At 39.2% G+C, this 14,120-nt stretch overlaps 1 protein-coding gene across 2 annotated transcripts in view; it reads right to left on the bottom strand.

Moving 5' to 3' along the window:
- Nucleotides 1–302: 302 nt before the first annotated feature.
- FAM234B (family with sequence similarity 234 member B) overlaps nt 303–14,120 on the bottom strand; it is a 34,443-nt gene continuing 20,625 nt past the window's right edge. For both annotated transcript variants that reach the window (XM_063426357.1, XM_063426356.1), the window contains exons 9-13: nt 12,430–12,508; nt 10,996–11,148; nt 8,151–8,268; nt 5,389–5,618; nt 303–3,056 (exon numbers count right to left, since the gene is read on the bottom strand). In XM_063426357.1, coding sequence (XP_063282427.1) covers nt 3,051–3,056; nt 5,389–5,618; nt 8,151–8,268; nt 10,996–11,148; nt 12,430–12,508 — 586 coding nt within the window. In that variant the 3' untranslated portion in view covers nt 303–3,050. The remainder of the gene's footprint in view (nt 3,057–5,388; nt 5,619–8,150; nt 8,269–10,995; nt 11,149–12,429; nt 12,509–14,120) is intronic.

Below are 14,120 nucleotides of genomic sequence, written 5' to 3' on the forward strand. Positions count from 1 at the left end.
ATGTGAACATGAAAAATATATATATAAAAAAAAAAAAAAAATCAGCTAGCTGTGGGTGATAGGAGTTGAAACACGGAAGATTATTTTTTTTTTAACTCCCCACTCATGTCAAACATAATTAACTGAATATGACTTGCAGGCTCATTGGGCTGTCCAGTCGTACATAGCTTGTTAAATGAAAGCTATGTAAGCGTTAAAGAATTGTATTTAAATGTTCTGTTTGCCTAGCACACCATGAACTCATACGCCGACCTGGCTGGGCCAATAACACACACCAAGAAACATTTATTACATATATGGATTTTAATTCTTTTAAAATAGCAGCTACATCATAAGAGTGAACATACCTTTAAATAAAGTGACTTAGACAAATACTTAATACATTCTTAAAATTAAACAATGCATTTATTCTCTTTCACACCTAAATAAAGCACAATACTGTAAACAAGCATCTCCATCTATACAATAAATACAATTTCTGCTTTAAGTCCTACTGTACAAATCTATATATACAGACTCCCATAAACATGATAGTTCCTATGCAGTGTAGCCTCTACATTAGAAATATACAATGGTTGTATCCAGATGGGTTATTCTAAAACATTCCTCATTTGTAAATGTATTGTGCTAGGTCATAAAAGTCATACAAGGTACCACCAGGGTCAGATTTAACAAATTAAACATTACATTACTCAATAAAACAAAACAAAAGTTTCTAATTTGTATATGCAAAAATGACACTGTGGGCACTTTATAGATAATACAATTCCATTTATACATTGAACTAGACAAATCGCTAGCAAACGCAAAGGTTTAATTGAAACAAATAAAATTAATTAGTATGATGGCCTTTAACTGTATGCTGACTACAAACATGGCCACTGCAAGTGATGAGCACAACATCTCACCATTTGTACCTTGCTGCCACAATATACTAAAAAAAATGTGGAATGCTGTGCCACGTTTTGAGGGACAACCACTATACACTTAGTCATCCCATTTACTGCAACGGGCGCCTTCAAATAAGGTACAGATTAAATGTGAGGCTGATCTTGCCATCCACATGTGTTATGGAAGACAGGAATCATTAATTACATAAGTATTGTGAGATGGGGGGAATGAGAAACACTATGGCTTTATAGCCAATTAAGGTGAGTGGAAGTTATCAGAAATAAGCGAACACCTAAATTGTTATAAATATATTAAAGCTAAGCATAATGTTAAGACACAGTTGCTTCATACGTTATTTATATAATCAGTAGTGGTAATGTCCAAGAGTAACAGTTGTCAGAGCCTGCCTAAGAACCTGTTGGCAGCATGAGGCTGGGTGCATTACATACCAGTTGGCATCATGTCTGACAAAAACTGCCAATTCAGGGTACTTAAGCAAGTCTACGAGAACGGCAGGTTCATGCTTAGTCTACATAGATGGTTAAACATTAGCAAGAAGAAGACGAGTGATAATTAACATGCAAAGTGCCCCAGCAAAAAAATACCATGCTGCAGCCAGGCTTTTGTCAACAACCGAAATAAGACCTATAGTAGAAGTAGTATGGGTACTAATAAAGGTAACAGGCAACCCATTTAATGGAGAGACTACTTTTTAAACACTACTAAAAAAATAGAAAAGCAATTTAGTAGCTACAATTTTTTTTTTTTTTCACCCAAACATCACTATCTACATATTAACATTGTATTCGAAATGCTAGTGAGGGCAATTCAGTTTGGAGTCATGGGAGGTACCATTGCATCCAGCATTGGGATATGAATATAGCTTTTAGATCTCTAACATTAGAGATCAGTCTCACATTTATTGAAAATATTAAAATCAAGAACACTGAAAAATAATGAACAGGGTACGGATTTGGTAATGTAGCATACTTTAACCCTTTGATTGCTACAGGTGTGCCAAAAGCACTTGCACTGCAATGTTTTAGACACGTTTCTAGCACTCGGGGGTAAAAAAAAAAAAGTATCCAGACGGAATATCTTAAAAATCTTATTCCTATGTGCAAAAGAGAGAAATAGAGATCTTATGGTAACCCATGTATAATGGGGACATAATGCCATTGAGAGGTTCTGGAGACATCATAATAAACCATATGGTTTATAAATGTGTCCGAACCCCAAAATGTAATTCTTCTCCCTTAATACATGATTTAATGTTAAACGTCTTACTAATTACATGACATTTTTATGGTAGGGTAAGTTAAAGTGGCCTTGTCATAGGCTTATCTGTATATTTTAAGCACCCCCTCCTCCCTCCCCCCCCAGACTGGGACTTGTACATAGCTGTTCAGCCCGAGATAAGGGCTCTGAACTGCATAGAGGTGATCTCTGCATTATTCCGCATTCATTAGGATAATAACTGCACAGACTATTAGAAGTGGAGACTAATTTGCAATTATGTTCATACAAAATTATGAATGATTCTGAGAGAATCTAAGAGGAAGTTTACAAAGCAGAAAATTGGTTTAATTTCAGTGACATCTTCAGGTTTTAAGCTGCGGCATTATGTAAAAACATTAATACTAAGAGGAATTCTGGGTATTTACACAATCCACATGGTTTTAATTTATCTAAAAAATAAATACACCATGCCACTAGTTAAACTATTTTCATGTATGGACTAAAAAACATTAAATAAATAAAACCAATATACCTAAATGCAGTTAGTAACTATGAAATACAAAAAACAGCAACAGTTATCCTATTGCTAGGGATGATTTTAGTCCCACTGTAGTGAACGGGATGCCAATTTCTTAAAAAAAACATCATATCTGTCATAGGAAATATGCAAAAAAGGAAAATCTACAATTTAAAAAAAGCTCAGCAGTACATAAATATGCAACATACAGCTGAGTGTCAAAACACTGAACAAAATCATACTCAAACATAATAGCACACAGGCCTTTCAGCCCAAAAAGTTGTGTTTAGACTGGTTCACTGTATGAGTCAATACAACGCAGGCAGTGGGATATAGTAAACTTGGTAACAGCAGAGCCTCATATAGTAAGTTGTCCTGCACTGGTCCTACATTTCCGATGAGACTAGAGCTGTAAAAAAACAATTAAAATAAATAATTACTTATATTCCATGTGCATTGCATTCACAAACAGGACATATACTTTTTTTTACACAGCTAAACCATTTTATAGCAATTTTATTTTAGGTCCTTCCGTTATATTTTATATTATTATTATTATTACTCTATAACCTCTAAATACACAAAACTTTTAAATCCTACTCCCACCTTCTCTTACTCTCTATCCTTCTGCTCCTAGCAGCTGGTGATGTCTCCCCAAATCCCGGTCCCTCCTCTGGAAATCAACCATGTGCTAACTCCAGGAATCACAATAATCTCGTACTTATCTCATGTCACTCTTCCTTTAAATCCTCCTTCCATACTGGAATGCACGCTCTGTTTGCAGTGTTACTAAATCCACTGCTGTGCAAGACCTTTTCATCTCTTATATGACTTCATTTATATCACAAAAAAGTTTATACCCTCGAACTGCAGCAAACCAAAAGTTGCTCCTTGTAGGCTGAGCACTGTAAATGCTGCTTTTTCAGAGAAAAGGCATTCTTTACATTGATGCCTAGTAACACATCTAGTGACAGTCACTCAGATGGCCACTGGAGGTGCTTCCTAGTCTTCAAAATCTCAATGCTGAATGTTCCCCAAAGAGATGCATTGATTCAATGCATCTCTATGAGGAGATGCTGATTGGCTCAGCATGGCGTTTTGTTGCACATGCACAATAACTTCCCAATGCTTTCCTATGGGAAAGCAATGGATTGACTGCAATCATCAAGATTCATAATCTCACCCATGGAGGCATTGCCAGCCGTGGCAAGACCAGTGCGGTGTGGAAGAAAGGGTAAGTAAATACAGAGATTGGAAGGGGGCTGGTAACCTAAACAGCCACTTCAGGACTATAGTGTCAGAAATGCATACTTGTATTCCTGATATTATACTGTTCCTTTAAGTCAAAAAAGCTGATTTGGAAATATTCTCAGTCTATAGTCCTGAAAGTTCTTTGGAATTTTCCCACGCTGTGTAATTTGACTCATAACAACACTCTGGTTGGTTGATTGCAAGTAACCAATCCGAGAGTTATGAGTCAAATTACACAGCGTGGGAAAATTCCAAAGAACTTTCCCACGCTGTGTAAAATGACACAGAGCACTCTGATTGGCTGGATTCCAAGCTAACCAATCAGAGTGCTGTGACAGGTAAATGTAGAGATTTGCCTGTCAGTCTCTTTATTTACCTGTCAGAGCACTCTGATTGGATGGCTAAAACCAACCAACCAGAGTGCTCTGAGCTTAATTGCAGGGCGGGGCAAGGCTTTATAAGGTTCCCCCGCCCTGCAGAGCTCAGTCTGCGCGGTGCCCTCCATGGATGAAGATGGATTATTTTTTGGGCACTCTGTTTTTGTTTTTCTTCAAAGTGCGACGGTTATTATGGATTTTTATTTGCCCTTTTTGGGGGCTGAAAAAAGAAGATTTTAGAAAAAAGTAAGTTTTGTTTTTATTTTTTACAGGTACCTAGTTATTGGTCCTCCCTCACTATTTTTAGGGTGAGAGGGATAGGTAGGGGTTTCATACATTTTTTTGGGGAGGGGGGTGACTAGGGGCTTGGGGACCCCTAGTCACCTAGGGGGCGGGAGGATTACTTTTTTTTATTTTTATTTAGGGCCCCCACCCACCGCTCAGGTCAATAGGTCTGCCCCCCTTATTCTAATTTAAGGCCTCCACCTCAGGGGTGGGGGCCGGGGGGAGGACAATAGGTATTGTCCAGCAGCAGAGGAGAAGGTGACCTTTGCCCAGCAGACCCCAGGTAAGTTGTCAAACTGTTTGCGAATAGTTTGAATGCTAACACTGGCATGGGGCCATGGCACACTTGACACCATAACCAACACAGCACACTGTAGTGACTATCGGCTTGGAGCTTTCCTCTAATATAGAGAATTTACATTCAAATCTTGGGAATCTTAGTGTACAAGAGGTGACAGAGTATCCTATTTTTTCCTTTTTTCACATTCAATAATACTCTGTCACCTCTTGAAATGAGTATTTAACACTGACAGTGTAATTCACAAAACTCTTTTATTTTTGCAAATTAAATCCAAATGGCAAAACAGAGGCAGAAATAGCTGATCTGGAAAAATCCTCAAATTCAGCCATATACACAGCTTGGCTATTTTTGCCTCAGTTTGGTAATTCATAATTAATTTGTGAAAATTCTAAGTTTAGTGAATAATCTTGTAATATTTGGCCTGTGGTCGTTCTGCCGAACGACAACACGTTTACACACTGTGAGTGAGGTAAAAATGACAATAGCCATAAATAATTAACTGGTACTGAGATATGTTGTATTCTTACCATCTGTGGAATATTGCTGAACTTCAATCTACCAAGAATCTTTTTCACATCTTCTACTTTAGGCCTCATTGTTGCACTCCCTAGGGATATAGCTCGACTGTGAGATAGAGCCCATCTCATGTTGAGCTTGTGGACTACAAGATCCTGTGCAAGCTTGTCTGATGTCCCAACCTCCTGATCTGCTGTCAAGATGGTAAAAAAGGCGTCCTTTTCCAGCTCCTTAATGCCAACTTAACGAGGGAAGGAAAACAAAGCAAACACAGTTTAGTAAGGTAAGGTTGATCATCTCATTTAAGAGAACATTTAAATCATGTTTATATAATACATACTGATTATTATGGAGAAATATATATTTTGATGAGTTCAAGACACATCATAAACTATGAGCAGGACATCTTGTGGCTTATGGCAGTTTCCATAGCACCTTAAAGACTTAATTTTTATTAACGTTCTTAGTTTTCATAATGCACGGTTTACTGTCCTGTATCTTTTATTACATTATTGAAAAAATGTTTTAACATTTAGTAATGGATACTACAGATTTTTTTTTTTTTTTTTTAAATCTACATTTGCTGCACAAGATGTGTCATTATAGTACTTGGTAATCTATATAAAAAAAAAAGAATAATGAATATCACCAGTGACTAGCCATCAACATATACCATATTGCAAGACTTTAATCACCGACTGGGCAAAGTGGCTTTTTGTACAGGGCCCACAGCATAACCAATCCTTCTTTGTCAGGGAGTAGTAAGGAGGTATAATATGCTGGGAGTGAGAGACCTTGTACAAATGCTGGCAAGAGGTGTAGAACCATTTTCCTCTGGGGGCCCTAAGTGGTATTAAAGAAAAACTATAGTTACCAGAACCACTACAGTTTTGTGTAGTGGTACTGGTGTCTATGGCCTGCCCTCCAGGCTATTTAATGTAAACACTGTTTTTTCAGAGAAGAAGCAGTGCTTACACTGCTGCCTAGTAACACCTCTAGTGGCAGTCCCTTAGACAGCCATTAGAGTTGCTTCCCAGTCTAGTGCCGCACAGTGTGCAGCACCTAATTTCAGTGTATCCACGCTCTGCATACATCCATATAGATGCATTGATTCAATGCATATATATGAGGAGATGCTGATTGGCTAGGGGGGCATTTTGCAGGGCATGCACAATAGCCTCTCAATGCTTTCCTATGGGAAAGCATTGGATAGGCTGAGATTGTCAATAATGATGATCTCAGCCATGGAGGAGGGGCCAGCTGCAGCAAGACCGGTGGGGTGAGGCAGAAAAAGTAACTAAACTACCTTTTCACTGCGATTTGAGGATGGGGGGGAGGGGAGAGTATCACCTAAACAACCAATCCAACACTATAGTGTTTGGAATACATATGTGTTCCTTTAAAGTTTAAAGAGATATTACAAAGAAGGAATAACATGGTTGGGTTCCAGTCAGGGGAACATCTAGGACACAAGGTAACTTTGTTTATGAATTGTAACTTTGTACCCAATGTTTATATTTTACTAAATACTAAAGGAAAGGGGAACACTTTTAAAGGTTGTCCCCAGGCTCAGACCCAAGGGAATAGCACCAGGGCAAATGTATCCCTCCTCCCAGTGACATCCTGGTGAGGAGTGCTGAATCCCGGACCAGTAAATACAGGGTGTCAATCATTATAATAGCAGTTTATTGTCTGAGGACTATACGTAGAAAGAATGCCATTATACACAGAAAGAATGTAAGTTGTCAAATCAGGCACAAGAGGGCAGCCAACGTAACTATGAAGGTAACTGTGCTTTTGTGTAATGCAAGAAGGCCTGTCAGAGCTGTCTAGTAAGTAAATTAAAGTTTAATTTCCAGCCAGCTTTGACAGGCCTTCCTGCATTGGCGCACTTTAGTAGGGACCTGAAACTAGGCTGTTTTTTGCAGAGTCTTTAACCAGGAGCCAGCACAGAGCAATTCAAGGAGCAAGGTGGGAGTGCACCCCTATATTTTGTGCTCCTTTTATTCTTTCTCATGGTTTAATTTTATGTAATGTACATTCCTAAGTGTGTACCTGTATTTATGAATGTTTTGAGGGATTCTTTGTGTGTATGTTTAAAGGTCTATTTGTGTGTGTGCGTCTGAGGGTGTAATTGTGTGTGTATTTGTGGGTTTTTTTAGGTATAAATTATCTGGAAAACATTCATAATTTCTGAACAGAATCATTTAGCCAACATCACATCCACTTAACACTATCTGAGCCCATTCCCAGTATGTTCAGTTTATTATATTGGTGATTACGACAAATGGTGATTTTCACTTTAATACAATCCGAACAATCCAAACAATCAGCTTGTATAAATTAGATAAGATTTTATAAACTATATGAAAATAAATGCAATCTGTCATAACAGGTAGTGTCAATATTTACCCTGTACAAAGCAGCTACCAAGATAAGGAGAAAAAAGATCTATATGTATAACCGTAACACATTACATATTCCAAGATATTGTATGGTTATTCATGAATCTGTCAATTGTCAGAATTTGAATTACAGATTTTATGCCAAATTCTCACACCAATTATGTTTTCCATTTGGCTATTTTGACTATAATATACAATTCTATTTGATGACAATCCTGTCAATTCACACTTCAGTGAATAACTCTGATTATTGTTCCATTGATTCAAAATATATAATACATCTCTTCTTTAGTAGAAATGGATATTAACACTGGGTCATATTACCTGTATTAGGATAATTTGGGTTGAAAACTTTGGCTCTCACTTACCAGCTGAGGCTATGATAGTTGTGGAAACATTGTAGAGATCCAGTAAAACACCAGGGTACATTGGATGCAACAGATAGAGATGTCTTTTCCATTGAGGGTTGGTTTTTGTATGAAGAACCTGCCAGACACCAAAACAAATACATGTTCTAAAGTCTGCATCTCTGATTTAGTCTAATAGGCTGTATAGCTTCAGTTCAGCCTTTATTTTAGGGAAGTAAAAGTTGATTACTGAGATTGAGATAAATACAATGCCAGTGGAATGGTAATTTCTGCTTTCACATATACAGTGCCCTCCACTAATATGGGGACCCTTGGTAAATATAGGGCTGTGGAGGCCGGAGCCAAGCAACCGACCTGAATGGCCGCACGCCAAGCGAGCTCCGCAGCAAAAGAGTACTTTGGACCAGCTAACACAAACTCAGCCCAACAAAACCGGCACCAAACCGACCCGCGGGCAGCCACCCACGATATGGGCCGCAAAAATAAAAAGTCTAAACCCGACAACCTGTGGCAACATCACAGCATCGGCGACATGTGGAAGCAGGTGCTTAGCGCCCAAGGCTCCAACGACTACGGCTCGGATGTCTCCGATGACTTCACCACAGAGACAGAGATGGAGCATCCACATGTGGAAATACCACCCCGCAAGTCACCCCCAAAAGCAGACTCCTCACCTGTGAACGTTACGGTCATGAAAGACCTCCTAGCAGAGCTCTGACTAACAATACAGGCCGACATGGCCCAACTGCGCAAGGACCTACAGGGCCTTATGGGCCATCTGGGCACACTGGAGGCTGACTCCCAGTGCACCAAACAACACACGCAACTCCTACAACAAACGGTCCAGGAGATCAAACTACAGCATTTTACCTATGAGCAGCGCATAGCAATCTTAGAGGATCTGAGTCGCAGCCGGAACATCAAAATCCGAGGCAGAGGAGAGGCGATACCGGATATTGAGCTCCCACACACATTGCGGAGACTACTAGCAAGCCAGCCAGGTACCCATAAAAAATCTGTTTCGCCTACCACGAGCAACTAAGGCCCCACCAACGGCCCCACAAGACCTTCTGGTTTGCTTCCGAAATCACGGGGACAAGGTGGCGGTAATGCAGGCCACGCGGAACCAATCACCGTATCCGTTTGAGAATATGCAGCTTTCTTTTTATGCAGACCTGTCGGGGTCCACCCTGGCTTGGAGACGCACACTCCAGCCCTTTACAGCCCTCTTACGCCAACATAAAATCACCTACCATTGGAGAGGTTTGCGCACACTGTTGATCCACCACAGGAATGCGACCTCTACCATCCGGGACTTACAAGAGACAAATGAACTGCTACCAACCCTGGGACTTCCCCCGATCACTTATCCTCCCTCGGAGACCAGAACCACGTTGGCACACAGCTCCACTTGGAACCCCGCAACAGCGGTCCCATTTGTCCCTAGAAGAGCCCAGACAGCAATCACTGCGGCAACCAAAACCTGAGGCAGCCCTGAAGCTATCCTGACCAGTCTACTTTAAGCAGCATTACTCGCTGCACCCCCTGAACTCATGAACCAGCTAAAACGTATAAAGGTTAAAATGTTAGCGTCTAAATTTTATGGCAGAACCCACACTAGTACCGGCAACCAAGGGCACTTTATAGCCACTTATGTAGAGCCCATTTGAATTCCCAACCCCCACCCCCCGGGTAACAGGGGATCTTTAAACAACAGCTAACGGGGGCACTGACTTCCCTGTTATAGCCTGGCACCACATAGACAGACCACAAGAGCCACCAGCTTATCTTATTATACTGTAACACAATGAGGTCCACACCATACCAAAGCTTCACAGAGCAAAAACCGCCTACCACACAACACGGCACCACTCATACCAGCATAGAAAACTTTATGGCTAGCTTATCCACAGCGAAACATTATATTTCAGGACAAAACTGTGTTACTTATGTCCAAGCTGACAGCTATCGCCCCCCACAACCACTACAGCTACACTCACACTGTACTACAGCTACTTGTCCGGCGCATGTCATCCTCATATTGTCTTAATGTTATATGCCAAACGCTTAACAACTTTATTCATGCCAATGCTATTTTTAGCTTATTCCAAACTGTATAAAATAAAATGTGCAGCCTTTTGTAATGCCACTGTGAAAAACCAATGATCAATCCATGCGTGCTGTTGTGGCACTTGACAAATTTCTGTAACTGCCTCTGCACACAAAAATAAAGAATATAAATTGCAAAAAAAGAAATAAAAAAATATAGGGATGTGAAAAATTGTATATATTGTTTAAGCTTTTGATCTTTTGTTCATAAAATACACAAAAACACTCTGCTTTCATGGATATCAAAAAATTGCAAACAGAACACACGTTTATAGAAAATAAAATATTTGTTAAATACATGTGTGGCACAATTATTGGCGTCACTTTAGTCAATATTTTGTGCTATCTCCCTTTGCCAAGATAACAGCTGTGAGCCTTCTCCTATAATGCCTGCTGAGGTTGGAGAATACATAGCAATTGATATGAAACCATTTCTCCATCCAGAATCTCTCCAGAAACTTAATATGTTGAGGTACTGACAAAAAAGGGTGCCAATAATTGTGCCACACAAATATTTAAAAAAGATTTTGTTTTGAATAAACCTGTGTTGTATTTGCAATTGTTTGATTTCAATGAGAGCAGAGTATTTTTGTGTATTTGTTGAACAAACAATCAAGAGGTTCAAACAATAAAGACATTTTTTCACAGCTTTGCGCATATTTACCAAGGGTTCCAATATTAGTGGGGGCACTGTAATATATTACTACATTACATCTGCTCTTTCCAATATACTCACAGAGCCATTAGAAGCAGGACTTCCCTCTCCCCAGAAAAGGAAAACAGATTTTCTTTCAGGGGTCAGAACAGACGCAGCCTGAGCTTCTTGCTGATTCCAAGAGACTTCACTTTCCCAAAGAAATTCACCCGAAGTGCCATCTACTACAATGATCTGAAATGAAATACCACCCAATATAATATAGCTAACCATATAATAGGGAATGTATCATTATTATTTTATCATCTTGAAAAACACTCAATAAATGTTTCCTAAATTGTTAATAATATAAATGTTTGTCTTTCTTGCATTTCTATATGCACATATTTAAAATCTTCTTATGCATGCAAAATAAATATAGCAGGCCTATATATGATGATCAGCCACAACATTAAAACCACCTGCCTAATATTGTATAAGTCCCTATGTGCTGCCCAAACAGCTCTGCTGTGTCGATGCATGGACTTCACAAGACCTCTGAACATGTCCTTTGGTATTTGGCATCAAGACACAGCAGCAGGTTGTGAGGTGGGGCCTCAAAGGACCAGATTTTTTGGTCCAGCACATTCCACAGATGCACAATAGGATTAATATCTGGAAATTTGGAGACCAAGGCAACACCTTGAACTCCTTGTGATGTTCCTCAAACTATTACTGAACAATTTTTGCACTGTGGCAACTTGCATTGCCCTACTGAAAGAAGATCAAGGAAAACCATGAAGGGGTGTAACAATCTCTAGGTACGTGTCAAAGTAATATCCACATCCAGCCAAGATTTGCCAGCAGAACATTCACCAGTTGTCCCTCCAACACCAAAATGAGAATTTCAAACAGAAGCCTCTCATTCTGATCTATGGTAACTGAGCTTTCTAATGAAACCTTGTAGTTTTTCTTGAACACTGGAGATTTTTGCACAGCTGGTTAACTGTTGTGGGCTGCTTTGTGTTTTCCTATTGGAAAACCATGGAGAGGACATATGCAGTCCATGATGTGTCTTTTTCAAGGGAGGAGAGATAGACAGACATTTCTATTGTGTGTGCATTACATACTTGAAAACGAGAGTACAAACCATAGGAAATGAACGTAACATAAGGCAACTAAGGTTGTTTGATTGGTAGCCATGGTGGGTTGTCACCCACTTTCAGAAATTTTAGCAAGGTCTGGGGCTACTCTGCATCGTACATTACGCAGTAATGAAAAATGCTTATGTTGCCTATGCTGACCCTTTACTAAGACCATTTTTGTTCAAAAGACAAGCTTTCTTACGATATCATTGTGTTATTGGGATGCATTTATTAGTTTCTCTAGACCAATTTAGAACATAGGCTTTGTGTTAATTCTAATTATGAACTGCTAAATTTGTAGGTGAATGGGGGCATTTTACAAGTCTAATGAATGTCACATGAATACCCCAGGGACAAGGACATGATTCACCATCATAGAGGCATTACATACCTTTTTCACATGATTGCTCTGGACCTGCAGGAGAAAATCTAGATTTTCATCATTGTTAAAGTATCCAGGTTGAGGCAGACTGTTGAGAGAAAAGCAACACAATTAGATCACTATACATGTTAGCTAAACTAGTTCGCTAATAAAAAATAATAATAATAATAAATTAAAAATCGAACATGCTTGATTGGGTGTAAACAACAAAGGTGTAGTGTGTAAAAAAATGCTTAAATACTTAGACACAAATTAGCAGCTCAAAAACACTTGTGTGGGGTTACTCCCCTCATCAAAATAAAAAATAATGTACATATAAATGAAAAACACCTATAAAAAGTGGAGCGCTAAAATGGGGTATGTTGCCATTTAATAACAGTGATACATAGGCAGGAGAGCAGCATATGCAAAAACAAAATAGTCAAAATATAGTGCAAATGGTACAATGTTCACAAGTTGACTGAAGAAGCCTAGATTATTGGCAAAACGCATTTTGGCACTTTGTTAATTCTTGCTGTTACTGCACTTTTATTGTTTTTATATGTATATTAATAAATATTGTTGGGTAGACATCACTAAGTCTGCCAAATCTTCATAATGTGACTGCCTGTCTTCATTCTGCTGGGCTGCCAGCCCAAGTATTGAGACTTTCGTGGCTGGACTCTGTGTTACCCCAGCGGGGCATTAGCTGACCACAGGACGGAGCTCTGAAACTTACCATCTCTTGCGTGGTGTCACAGCATTACACCTGTCGTTATTATATGATGTGGGGAGCATATCATTGTTTTTTTTAATGTGAGTTTCACATTTCGCTTACCTAGGGGCCTTTGTCACACCAAGGGTGCATAATTCATTGTTTCACAATAGAATATTGCCATTTAATGTAATTGGTAGTGCACATATGAATTGGCCACTTGGTTGCAAGGTCAGATGACAGAAGGGGTAATGTAAATTGCATAAGAATGCGAAAGAGAATGGTTTACAACATGGATTGATCCTTTGATTAATTAAAAGCTCTGCAGGGTGTGAGATTCTACACTTGCGATGCCTGGATGTCTAGTCCCACTGTAAACTAGCTGGCTTCAGCCATATGGCCTGTACCTTTTAATTGATGAGTTGCTTTCTATCATATGTTAATGATCATTATCTTTCAAGAAAGAAAAGAAACAAACAAACAAACAAACAAGTCTTGTGTTCCAGTATCATATCCAAAAGAAACATTAATACTTACCCGCAGAATAATAATTAAGCCTCATTTTTGTTACATTTGGAATGTGACCAGCATAAGCTTCTATTTAAGCCCAAACATGATTTGCGTAACTTAACCACAGGGGAAGGGATTGTGATGTCCGCTATATTGGGTCACAAGTAAGGAGTGTGACTTATCTATGGATTGGAAAGATGGTAACACAGTCATAGATGCAATTGTTATTTCTGTGGCAAGTACATAAGAGGAGATAGAACTAAATGTTTCCATTTGGATTGATGTTGGCCTGGAACACAAAGGGGTGGTCACTTATAGTTACTATAGGTACGCCTTATCTACACCTGTGGTAATCCACAGGGTATATATCCAATGATACTGCGATGTGTATTTGTACTTGCTTGCAGACCAGAATCTAATTCTAAGTGAGTCACCACCTTTCTTACCAGAGACACCCTGGGCAGAAGTAATTAGGACTTCTGTTATTTATCCCTTT

Source organism: Pelobates fuscus, chromosome 7 (genome assembly GCF_036172605.1).
Source record: "Pelobates fuscus isolate aPelFus1 chromosome 7, aPelFus1.pri, whole genome shotgun sequence".
Classification (NCBI taxonomy): Eukaryota; Metazoa; Chordata; class Amphibia; order Anura; family Pelobatidae; genus Pelobates; species Pelobates fuscus.